The sequence below is a fragment of the Dermochelys coriacea genome, chromosome 2, assembly GCF_009764565.3.
Source record: "Dermochelys coriacea isolate rDerCor1 chromosome 2, rDerCor1.pri.v4, whole genome shotgun sequence".
NCBI lineage: Eukaryota > Metazoa > Chordata > Testudines > Dermochelyidae > Dermochelys > Dermochelys coriacea.
In genome coordinates, this window is record NC_050069.1 from 81,014,105 (window position 1) to 81,027,554 (window position 13,450).

Genomic DNA, 13,450 nt, shown 5'->3' on the forward strand with positions numbered 1-13,450 from the left:
TGTAAAAATATAACCATGGAAATCTATTTCTTAAAGTACGGTATTGAAATTTTGCAGATGAAGCACACAAATGCATATTTCAATCATTCATGAGGGAATAATGAATACGGAGGAACCATATCCATAGATCTCCTGTCTCAAAACACTACTTAAATTCCTTTCTGACTGTTTCTTCAAAAAATCCATCCCATATGGAATGGCCAATACATGCAACTGTTGCTAGCTTTTATTTCTGCTTTTAGCTGCTATGTATTTTTTTAATCTGAGATTACAACAGGTATGAAAGTTATATTATTGTTGTGGAAAACTTTGAAAATAAGGTCAAATTGACATGAGAGCCTTCCTGAGAATGGCCTCTGTACTTGTTTCCAGACAGGATTACAGTTAAATCAAAATGCCCTTGGGTAAGCGGACACATATGATCTGCAGCCTTTAGAAGACTTTCCTCTTTAAAAAGCTGCAATTTTCCACACGGTTAACATTGACAATTACATAGAAAAACTATTGTAGTTTTCCAGAGGCTAATTACAAACAGGTGATGGTTTGAGCACAAATTTAGAAATCAAATACTGAGCTCATTAATGTTGCTATTCAGCTTCAGTAAAATATTCATAATTCACAAACACAATATAGTTTTATGTAAACTTATTTAAAAAATTTGCCCAAATAGAATAGTTTGGTTTCACATGCTGCCCTTCTGTATGCAAAATATCCCCAAGCAATTAATAAAGTTAAACAGTGGCAACAAAATAACTTGTATAGCTATATGTGGCAACTGTTATGGGTCCAATTCACCCTTCATGGATTTCTACTGATTTCACTAAAATAAGCTTAGATCTCCAAAAAAATCACGCCAGGGATCAATCAAGTTGGCCCTATGTTCTTAGCAATAGTTTCATAGAGCCATAGAACATTGGAAGCTGTGGCCAGATGGAGGAGTAGAAGAACACTTGGGATTTTTCTTCTGTTCTTTTTTTGGAAATCAAAGCACTATGGGATTTTTAACTTTCATCTGAACCACCATTTAGAGACCTTAGGGACCTTATTTTCATATGTCAGGTTAAATCCTTCTCTGATGTGAATCAGAGTAATTCCCTCTTTCACCTGGGCTATGTAGATTTTATTTATTTAACATCTGTAGTAGCACCTAGAGGTGAGAATCAAGTTTAAACCCAATAATGCTAGGTTGCACTGGCATACAGGAAATGACAGTCCCTGCCCCAAAAAACTTACAACTTACAGCCAAAGAACTGGCCCCTCATGTGACTGAAAGGATGACATTTCTAGCAACAAACACCACCACCACTGGTACTGCACTGGAGTGTCAACTTTAGGTATGAATTCAAGTCCTGATGTGAGACCTATGATTTTCTGACTCAGAGCTGGAAGTGTTACCAAATGAGCCTTCTGGATGCAATAACTATATTGCTCTGGATTCTTAAGAAAACATATTTTTCTTATCAAGCACTGACATCATTTGATAAAGTTTCTACTGAGGGTAAAATAATGGCGTGAAGGTGTTTTTCATAACTTTTTAAGAATATTGTTTTTTCCTTCCCTTTGTTTATAGCCATTTACAAGTTTAAGATTGAAATTTGTTTCTTTACTGAATTTCCCCCCTCCATTATGCACGTTGATAATGAGTGCCAGGCTGCTGGTGTTGCTTTATTTATTTATTAGAATGAGAGCACTGAAGTATTTAAAATAGATACACATAAAGAACCATAAAGAATCTGCAAAAAGACACAAAGTAACAGAAAAAAGGTGAAAATTATGGTCTGTCACACTTTGCGCAGTGTCCCTTTAACATGCCATTTGGTGAATGGCAGACTTTTAAAATTTAGTTTATTATATTTTATTCACAAAGACAGAAGCTTCTTTCAGAATATAAACCAATCTTTGGTTTCTTGAAAATGACGAAACTACCAAAGCTGAAACCTGACCATATATAACATCACTAGAAATTATGTTACCCAGATTTCACAAACCCTTATGGGAAAGGGTATTGTAGAATGGAGTTTTTCTTTAATAGTATTAATAATTAGGAAGGTAGTGGAAGGTTTAATTTGAAAATGTAACTGAAGTAGTCAGGAATTTCACTGTACTGAGTATTTCTTAGGATAGTTAAGATGTATGGTCACCCCAACAAAGTTTTCCCCTTTAATTGTAGTAAATCACTCCCAATTAGTCTGTCTGTAGGCATGTGTGTCTTAAATATTGTAACGACAAAGTATTTGGAAAATGGTCTGATTCCTTGTGGGAAATCTTGCCAAGTTGTTATCCACTACCATTCCAAAAAATGAAATGATTTTGTTGAAAGAGTTTAGGAAACAAATTAGTCATTCCTTATTTTTGTGTGTGTTGCAGCAATTGCCTTAAGGAGAAAAGGATGGGTTTTATGTTATTTACATTTTAAAGCATAAAAAAATTAAAAGCCAATTGCCAGCATTCGCTGGGCATGTCTGGTTCCATACAAGGGTTTATTGAGCATCTTTGGCCTTACAGTCTGGTCTTTTTCATAAGAAATGTCAGCAAAGTCTTTGAATTAATGGACTGTGAAGTGCTCAGAAACATACCGTTTCAAAAAGTATACTGCAAGGATGTGACACTAATGGGAGGTGACCAATGGGTTTCTGACAAAATATCCCATTGTAACAAAAAAGGAATTAATACGACTACATATGGCTTTGTTCAAAGTTACCGTGTATAAAATAGTGGGGTGTCTAAGATAAGGAGGTAACAATAAACTAACCCCCATCAAGTAATGGATGTTAACATTATTTCAGTCATCCTGGTTTAGCTTTCTTCAGAGAAAGAGGGATGACAAACTCACTAGTCAAGTAAATGAAATGTTTAGGGTTCCATTTTATGGAATGGATAATTGGAAAAAGAAAGTTAGCAGCGTCTGTGAACAGTGTCATATGAACCTAAATGGTAAATTCCTGGATTTGCTTACATGGATTTTGTTTTATTTTAATTTTGCTGTTTAAAAAAATGCAGTGGAACTCCTTCAATCTTTTTGCAATTCTGCATGGTTGAGCATTTGAAATGAGTTTGTGTATTACCCCCAGGCATTGATTCAGACTTGATTGGGGCAAAGCAGACTCCATGTGCTTATTTTTATACACGTCATTTGGGAAGTTATATAGCCAAAGGAACAGAAAATGTGTTGCTCCGTTGCCAAATTATCACATATCCCTTGATCAAACCGGGAGGTGATCCTAATCAACAAGTTGTGCGACCTTAGTGCAATGGCAATGTCAGGTCAACTTGGGAAAGTGAAGAGGCAAATCTAAATACAAATAATCATAATAAAAAAAGAAACAAGCAACAATCCTTATAATTATCATCATCTGCTGCTTTTCCCTCTTCTGGCAAAGAAACACTCCATCCATTTGCAGAAATCGCCCGAGGAAACGTTACATCAAAACTAATCACAACGATTAAAATCAGCTTTTCTGTGCAAGAGGAGAGTAAAACGCAAGTTGGAGGCTGGAATGAGACTCTTTTTTTCCACACACACAAAAAACTGAAAAAAAAATTACACGATCTATCTATCTATATGCACGTTTTGAAGGAGATCAATTTTATGCCCGTGTGATCAGTTAATTTAATTTAACTTTTATTGTGGAGATTGATTTAGACTAGAGGTAGAGACATGAGCTAATTGTATCCTGATCCTTGCCTTGAGGGGTTCCAAAGCCCTGGAGCAACTATTCTCTGTATTTTGTTCTGTCTACCTTAGCCAAGCTATTGCATTTCTCTCTGGTGTAGCGAGGAGAGCAGATCGCGGCTGGGAGAGAGAAATATCGGAAGTGGGGGGGGGAAAAGGACGTGGGGTGAGAAGCGCGAGAGAGCAAGAGGGAGACTTTGCGGCTTCAATGTTTCAGGTAAGATCTGACTGTTTGGGATTGTTATTATTTGCTAAGGAGGGTATGGCTGGGACTCTGGGCGCAACTCGCTTTTACGCATGTGCCAGGCAATGGGAGAGCGCGGCACCCTCCTATAGCCACAGAGAGGGAGAGAGACACGGGGCTGGCAAATCTCCCACCGCTAGTTCGCTGGGCGAGGGGGATGCGAGCTCCGCTGCGAGCGTGCAGGAGCGGACGGGGCGGCGGGATTTTCCCTCCGCGTCCCCCCCCCCCTCCTCTCCGTTCCCGCCCAGCGCTGCCCGCGAGCTCGCCGCGGCTGCTGCAGCCCCGGCTTCCTGCCGCCGTTTGCTCTCCCTTGTGCCTTGCCAGCCCGGCTCCGGGGGGGGGGGGCGCGTGTGTTGCTGGGGGAGGAAGGAAGCGGCCCCCCTGAGCGCGGCCGGGGGGCCAGGCGGGCCCGGCCGGCCTCGCATTGTTCCGCGGCTGGCGGGCGCGGCGCCATTGTGCGGGCGGTGCATCCGCTCGCTTCCCCTGCCCGCTCGGGGACCCTCCCCCCCGCCGCTCCCTGCACACGCGACCCGGGTCCCCTCGTCCCCCTGGGCGGCGCGGGGCTGCAGGGAGCGGCAGGTAATGGCCGGGGCTGGGCTCGCTCCTTTCCCGCCGGGCCGGGCTCGGCTCCTCGGGGGCCTGCGCTCCCTCGCCGCCACTATGGGGGGGGGGAAGCAGCGGCGCGCGCGGTGCTTTGCCTGCGGGGAGAAACCTGCTGGTGCCTGGAAAGCGCCGCTCGGCGCTGCCGCGGGGCCGGGCCAGGCTGAGCGCCTCTCGCCGAGCAGCTGATGCCGCTCTGCGGCACGTGCCCCGGGCCCCCGTGTCTGGGCGCGGGCCGCCTGCCGAGCACGTAGCCATTGTCCTGCCAAAGCCTCTCCCCACGGCCCCGCGCGGCTGGGGCGGAGGCAACCTGCTGAGTTCCCGCGAATTGCAGTGGGGAGCTGCTGCTGCTGCTGCTGCTGCTGCTGCTTGGAGAGGTTGGGGGCAGCAGCAGCGCCCAGGAACGGTTCGGTCTCCCTGGGGCTTCTCTCTGGGGTGTAAAATCCCGCTGCACTCGCAGTGCGCTTAGTCTGCTGGATCCTGCAACGTAGCCACATTGAAATAAACCTTGTGAGTGTGGGGGCTTCCCCCCGCCCCCCTTCGCGGTAGAGAGAGGACGGTTTAACATGCTCGTTCTTTAAGAAATGTTCCCCTTCTGTTTTCAATCAACTAAGCTGGCAGCTAGATACGAGTTTATTTGCGAATACCCTCTGGGTACCAAGCATGCTTGGATTGTTTTAGCAAATTAAAAACGAGCAAAATGCTTTTACCTTCTCAGCAGTAGACTTTTGAAGAGACCTCATGTTTTTAAGCAAAAGGGGGAAAGGGGGAGGAATCCAAATATACCCGAAACATCTCTGAATGTGTGAAAAGACAAAATGAGTTTTCTTTAAATAGTCCCCTTTAACTAGCAAACTGCTATGTTTAAAACTAAACATTTTATCTAGCCCTTTTTATTAAACAAGTTGCAAAGCTGTTTCAGCCATTTCTAAGTTAATATTTTATATATGCTTTTCTTGATTCATAGCTGAAGGGAAATCTGTTTATATTTTGTTGTGATGTAAGATGGTGCTATTGGTTCCCTAGATTGCATGCTGGCTAAAACTACCTTGATCTCAACTCCAACAGCTACTTGAATGTAAGCGATTAGCAGTTATTACAGTGATAACACTGCTGGATTTTTGATAATTGCACAGTGTGATATCAATGAAGGTGACCAAACAGTGTAGAAGTTTTCCAAATGTAGGAAAGTTTGTCATTCATAAAAATGAATCTTCAATTTATACTAATTAGGTTAAACCACATACTTAAGAGGACATTTTTAAACTAGTTCACTCTGAGAGACACTTAGTGAAATTTAATACCATATAGTCAAAATGACTGCAGTGATTTTGGTGTATTAATTATGCCTGAAGCATAACAGGGAAATGTTCTCACATACACTAGAGGTCCCTCTTATAGCTGTAAGATTGTTAGTGCGTTTACAGTTCTTTTAAGTCTGTGTTTGAATAACATCAACTGTATCTGCAAATATCAACTTAGTGTATTTTTATTGCAGTAATGAAGCAGTGACTTCAGTCACAGTACTTTGTCATTTGGGTACTTATGAGTGAGATAACGTAGGCATTCATCTGTCTAAGCTCTAACAAATTGATTAGATTGGAACTAATTCTAGGCCAGTGGTTCTCAAACTTTTGTATTGGTGATCCCTTTCACACAGCAAACCTATGAGCGTGACCCCCCCGGCTTATAAATTAAACCACTTTTTTTTATATTTAACACTATTAAAAATGCTGGAGGCGAAGCAGGGTTTGTGGGTGGAGGCTGCTAGCTTGCGAACCCTCCCCCCCATGTAATAATCTTGCAACCCCCTAAGGGGTCATGACCCCGAGTTTGAGAACCTGTGCTAGGTATTGGTTTTAAGAGATTTGAAAAGGGAAAAGTGATTTAATATCTATAAATTAAATATCTTTGTTCTAAGAAATGTCGGTCCCAAATCCTAAATTTCTTAGTGTTGCTTAATCTTTACTCGGGTAAAATGCCAATTGAAGTCTACAAATAAATGAGGATCCCAGGTTTTGGTTCATGGTTAATAAGGGAAAAACTTTAAAGTGAGTAAAGAGTTGAGTATTAAGTAAGGTTAGGTGATGAAAATAATAGCACACATCAATTTGCATATTCAAAATACTTTACAAACGTTAACTAATTCTCACAATCTCCATGTAATGTAAGCAAGAATTATCACCATTTTACAGGTGGAGAAACTGAGATACAAATTGGTTCAGTGATTTGCCAGAAGCCCCTTAGCAAGTAAATGATAGAGTTGGAATTAGTGGGACAGATTGTAATCTCTTGCCAGTTTAAGATAGTGTAACCATTGACTCCAGCAGAGTTACTTTTTTTAAAATCAGATTCAGATGTCTGCTCAGTGCTCTATCCCCACTAATTTGACATTCAGTTTTGAACGGGGCCGAATTAGAAGGAAAAGTTTAGTAGTAGTTCTTAGTGGATTTTTGTAAGTACTTTTTGACTGTGTTCTACTATAAACATTTGAAACTTTAGGACTATTTTTGCTATCCAGACTTCTTATTTTCTGTTCCAGTTTTTTGTATCAGCATGATTCAAAAATTGGGGTGTTTTGTTTGTTTTTTTAAAATGAACTAATTTCTCAGGTCTAGTGTTGCTTTTGTTGTTGGCTTTTCAGAAGTTTCACTGAATGAAACCTAGTGTTTTACGGTGGAACAAATGGGGAACAAATTATTTTGCATGATCAAGACTTCCATTCATTAAAAATCTTACTCATGCAGAAATGAAAAATTAAATGACTTTATTGGGTATAAAAATGCCTGTTCTTTTCATTCACAAAGGAAATGCAACATGTAAATGACCCGCATACACATTCTCATTGATAGGATTAGGATGAGTTTATGTATGCAGAAAATGTAATGTGAAGGGAAATACCCATTGATCATAGCACATCTGGGCGCATGATTTAAAATTAAAATCTTTCACAATCACAAGAATAACATAGCTACCACTCTCACTCTCAGACAGCACTTCAGATGAGCTAGAATGGACGGGAGTGATGTTTTTTGCCATTTTCTATCCTTACTGCTTTAAAAAATGTGTCACGATATTGCAAAATACGTGCATTTGGGTTTTGATTAATGTCTTCACTATTAATTTTTTGTCATTATTGTGTATTGGTAGATACAACATGGCATCACCAAAATATAATGGAAAGTTTCTAATTTCATGAAGCTAACAATCAGTTAATCTAATAAATTTACTTAATAATCATATTCAGCACTTATGTAGCATTTTACATCTTCAAGGGATTGATAATTAATCAGTGATTAACACTTTTGTAAGGTCAGAAAACAGATACAGAAGGCTTTATGCCATGTAAATTAGGAATAAGTTATCTGAAGTCAATGGATACTTATAAAACTGTAAGAGAGAACAGAATCAGGCCCATGGAATGTATGTGGCTTGCCTGAAACTACTCTGAGGGAGAGCTTTGTGGAGCTTGAAAGCTTGTGTCTCTCACCAACAGAAGTTGGTTCAATAAATTTATAAAAGATACTGCCTCACCCATGTGTTATTTCTAATATCCTGGGAGTGACAGCTACAACAACACCGCATACAGTGGCAGAGCTAGTTAAGGAGGTCCTAGGTCCCAGTTTCATGCTCAGTCCAGCAAACAACAGTGCCTCACTTGCAATGTGTGTTCAACATTGCTGTGCTCCCAGAGGAAAAAAGATGTCAATCAGAAATGACTATCTCCAAAGATGCCTTATTTTGGATCCCTGGTGTGCAGCTGCAGTACAGCCAAGTTGGATCTCCTTCCAGGAAACAAATTTAAGTGGGGGGGGGGGGGAGGGGAGTGTTGTTTTTCACAAAACATAATTCTTAAATTAATTTAATACATCTTTTGTTGATCTGCATTTTATTTTGATATCTTTACAATTGGGTAAAACCAAGCTTTGAGATAATTGCATTGATTTCTATGCTCTTGCACCAAGAATTAATTTGCCTTACTATATTAAAATATATATTTCTATTGTCCTACTTTTCGTGGAATATAATCTCACTTTTGCAGTTTGGAAGAAAAACAGATAAAATGCACATCTTCATTTTATTTTAATTTTATCTGCTTTGCTGTTTATCTGCAATTTATAAGTAACTTATAAGTAATTTATAATAAATCTGCAATTTATAAGTAACATCCATTGCTCTACTTCTCTGGTAATGTGTGTGTGTGTGTGTGTGTGTGTATATATATAGAGAGAGAGAGAAAAGCTGTAACTGGTTCCTTTTTTAAACTGATACCTTAAAATTAAAAGGCAAGTTTATGAATGTCATAAGCCAGTTTTGCGTATGTGATGTATGCTAATACAACACTAACAAACATACTAACGTGTAGGTTTTGTAATATGAGTTTAAATCAGGCTTTTGATCCAAAAATCAATTAACGCTCCGTATCAGATTGACCCACATTTGCTTTCGATGCTTGTTCAGTTGCTTTGAGCCAATCCAGAATAAACAGCTCACCTAATATCCTTTTTCTGAATACTGTTCATATGGATACTCCAGTTGACAGCAAAACTTAGGACCTAGAGATGGTTAGCACATGATTGGAAATGCAGCTCTTTAGATATGTGATGCATGTGTAGTCCAAGTGTGTTATGAAGGAGAAAACTCTCTAAATGCTGACATTCTTCCATGCCTCTTGGTCTTTCCTCCTCAGTACACTGAACAAACTTGAATGGGAATTAATACACCTTTTGGATAGGGGCTTTTAAAAACTAAATTAAAATTGCAATGCATAATCATCTCCATGTGATGGGAAAGGCGATTCTTGCTTATATCTGGAACTGTCACAATCAAGTAGCTCTTTCAGTCTATGAGTCTCAAACTTGGTCTTTTCAACAGTGGTCGTTCCCTCTTGAACTTGGTTCTCCATTCAGTTCAGTACCAACCATCAGTTCCAGCATTAGCTTCTTTGGCCCTTAGTCTAAGTTTATTTTCACTAGTGTAAATCAGGAAGTAACTCCAAGTTTATGATTATGAGAGAATGGAACCCTTACGTGAACATATGAAACTGTGTTTGAACTAGAGAAGGGACTCACTCCCATGCTGGAGTGAACTTTCAGTGCAGTTGATTTAGATACATTCATTTCAAGTGCCTTTCTGATGCAACACATCTGCAAAGCATCTGTCTCAATGATTTGTCACTATTGAAATGATCATTTTTCAAATGTAAAATTTGTCATTGTAAAGAGACTTTAAAAAAAAAATTAAATTGTGTTTTTCCCTTTTTTTTTTTAAACCCACCCTTTAAAAAAATTGGGTCTTGATTTTTTTTCCCTTTTTCCTCTTCTCTCCCCTAATTTTCAGTGGATAAATGGGGAAAGTAGGGAAAAGGAAAAATTGGGATGAAAAAACACTGGGGAGAAAAAACAATTAAATTTGATTTTTAAAAATTGTGTAATATTTTGAATAAATAGAAAATTTTTGAAATCTGTGGCATGAAAATGAATTTGAAAACTTCCTTGAAAAATCATTATCATTTTTGGATCAACTTTAGTCACCATACAGCAAAACATGCCTGTGTGCTAAATTCAAAGCTTGGTGTCTGTATGAAATTCACGATAGGTTCAGATATCTGCCTGAAACCACTTGTTTAATCATATACTGGGCAGTACCCCCTGAAAGCAAGCAGCCCCTGGTCAGCCGGGCCAGGTTATAAGGCTTTTGCTTATAATGTTTAGCCTAGTGGTTAGAGCTCTTACCCAGACTATGGAAGACTACTTGTTCATAGTCCCCACTTTGCCAGATGAGAAGAAAGAATTTGACCAAGGATCTGCCACTTCGCAGGGCACTACCTTAATCAAGGGGCTATAGAGTCATTCACTCTTTCTCTGGCCCAATTAATATTTAATTAAAGTGAACAACGTCAATAGGAGAGATTGAGACCCACATCAGAATAGTCCTGTGGTCAGAGCACTCACCTGAAAGGTGGTTAATCCCTGTTCAGATTCCTTTGCAGAGTGGTCTCCCTTATCCCAGGTGAGTACCCTAACCACTAGGTTAAAGGTTATGAGGGAAATCCTGTATCTTCCCCCCCACACATATCTGCTATTTTGTGTGGTGTTAGGCAGCCTCTGGGCACACCTACCAGATTGGGCTCTGCATGTGATTTATGTGAAGTAACACCTATCTTCACGGATAGCTAGCAGAAATAGGCATCTCTGTGCAGCCTGGACTTGCGTGCCTAGCTCTGTGAGAGGGATAGAGTTTAGGATTCACCCTCTCCTTGGCATCTCCCATTGGCAAGTGTAGGTGGCTCCCTGCCTAACATGGCTTTGTGGACCATGTTCTACAGTGCCTTTTTCTCCCCATTCATTGTATAGAGAGCCTAGGTGCCTAATTCAGGCTTTGTGAATCAGTGTTCCTGTGATTTTCTAGGTGCCTAAAAGTGAGGCACTGTAACATTGAGTGTCTCAACACCAACATCTCTTTGTTGATTCAGGCCTTAAGGGTTGAGCCAAAGTCAAGGGTAATCCATCGACCAACTCCCTTGGATTTCAGTAGACTTTGAATCAGGACCTCAGGGTATCAGTCGAGCTCACCAACACTTGTTAGGTTGTCTAGGACAGATCAACCTATTTAAAATTTGGGAGTTGTTACTGACAAAAGTAATCCCATATTCTCAAAGGTATTTGGATATTTAACTCTCATTAATATCAATAGGAGTTAGGTGCCTAATACCTCTGAAGATCTGGGCCAAACTGTTTTTGTGTAAATCAGTTTTAAGTGAGGTAGAAATGGAGAGACACAGTGAAGTAACATTATATAAGTCCCACAGCTAATTCCTTCCTATCAATAACATTATTTATAAAGTTTCAAAGAATGCCTTCTGTCATGAAATCCAAAAGATGTGGCATTGTGAGCTCATCTTGGAATGTTTACAGCCTAAAAATATTCTTCTTTGTGCAAGCTTGTAAAACCTAGGGTTTTCTTCTCAACAAAGAAGTGTTACACAAAATAAATATACAGGGCCACATGGTGAACCCCTTATACTGGTGAGAAGTTACTCACCTGAGCAGTCTCACTCAGTAGAACTGGTCAAAGTTATCCATCAAACCATTCTGTCAGTGGAAAACACCTTCTTTAACAAAACAAATTTTCATGAAATTTTCATGTGGATAAATGTAAAGTAATATGCATGTTGGAAAAAATAACCCCAACTGTACATATAATATGATGGGGGATAATTTAGCTACAGCTAATCAGGAGAAAGATCTTGGAGTCATCATGGATAGTTCTCTGAAGACGTCCACACAGTGTTAGCGGCAGTCAAAAAAGCAAACAGGATGTTAGGAATCATTAAAAAAGGGATAGAGAATATCTTATTGCCCTTATATAAATCCATGGTATGCCCACGTCTTGAATACTGTGTACAGATGTGGTCCTCTGATCTCAAAAAATATATACTGGTATTAGAAAAGGTTCAGAAAAGGGCAACTAAAATGATTAGGGGTTTGGAATGGATCCCATAGGAGGAGAGATTAAAGAGGCTAGGGACTTTTCAGCTTGGAAAAGAGGAGACTAAGGGGGGATATGATAGAGGTATATAAAATGATGAGTGGTGTGGAGAAAGCGAATAAGGAAAAGTTATTTATTTGTTCCCATAATATAAGAACTAGGGGCCACCAAATGAAATTAATGAACATCAGGTTTAAATCAAATAAAAGGAAGTTCTTCTTCACTCAGTGCACAGTCAACCTGTGGAACTCCTTGCCTGAGGAGGTTGTGAAGGCTAGGACTATAACAGGGTTTAAAAGAGAACTGGATAAATTCATGGAGGTTAAGTCCATTAGTGGCTGTTAGCCAGGATGGGTAAGGAATGGTGCCCCTAGCCTCTGTTTGTCAGAGGGCGGAGATGGATGGCAGGAGAGAGACCACTAGATCATTACCTATTAGGTTCACTCCCTCTGGGGCACCTGGCATGGGCTTACTGTCAATAGACACGATACTGGGCTAGATGGACCTTTGGTCTGACCCAGTATGGCCATTCTTATGTTCTTAAAAATGTCCATTTTTGTAATAAAAGTTTGGGGTTTTCATCAGACTGAAAACCACAATTTTTCATAACCCAAACCCTGTCATAACCATACAGCTGAGGGTAGCCTAGGATTCCTCCTTACCTGTAAGGGGTTAAGAAGCTCAAATAATTTGGTCGGCACCTGCCGAAAGGACCAATGGGGAAAGAAGATACTTTCAAATCTTGGGAGGAGGAAGGCTTTGTTTTTATGTGTTCTCTTGGGAAGCAGAGAAGCATCAGGTCAGAAAACTCCTCCTATAATCCATCCTAAAAGTATCTCATATTACAAAAATTGTAAGTAAAAGCCAGGCAAGGCGTGTTAGATTATCTTTTGTTCTGCTTGTGAATGTCTTCTTTGCTGGAGGGAGGTTTATTCCTGTTTTTTGTAACTTTGAAACTAAGCCTAGAGGAAGTTCTGCTGTGATTTTGAATCTTTTGTTATTCTGTAAAGCTACTTTCCATCCTGATTTTACAGAGGTGATTTTTACCTTTTTTTTAAAAAATAAAATCCTTATTTTAAGAACTTGACTGATTTCTCTATTGTCCTTAAACCCAGGGGTTTGGGTCTGTGATCACTTTGTAACCAATTGGTTAGGATATTATTCTCAAGCCTCCCCAGGAAAGGGGGTGTAAGGGCTTGGGGGGATATTTTGGGGGGAATAGGAACTCCAAGTGGTCCTTTCCCTGATTCTTTGTTAAATCACTTGGTGGTGGCAGCGTACTGTCCAAGGGCAAAGAATTTGTGCCTTGGGGAAGTTTTAACCTAAGCTGGTAGAAATAAGCTTAGGGGGTCTTTCATGCGGGTCCCCACATCTGTACCCTAGAGTTCAGAGTGGGGAGGGAACCCTGACAAACCCAAAATTCTTTGGCTTTAAATTACATT

General features: G+C 40.1%; 1 protein-coding gene across 1 annotated transcript in view; it reads left to right on the forward strand.

The window, feature by feature from the left end:
• The first annotated feature begins 3,675 nt into the window (after nucleotides 1-3,675).
• KCTD1 (potassium channel tetramerization domain containing 1) overlaps nucleotides 3,676-13,450 on the forward strand; it is a 167,133-nt gene continuing 157,358 nt past the window's right edge. Inside the window, exon 1 of the mRNA XM_038392237.2 lies at nucleotides 3,676-3,890. Coding sequence (XP_038248165.1) covers nucleotides 3,882-3,890 — 9 coding nt within the window. The 5' untranslated portion in view covers nucleotides 3,676-3,881. The remainder of the gene's footprint in view (nucleotides 3,891-13,450) is intronic.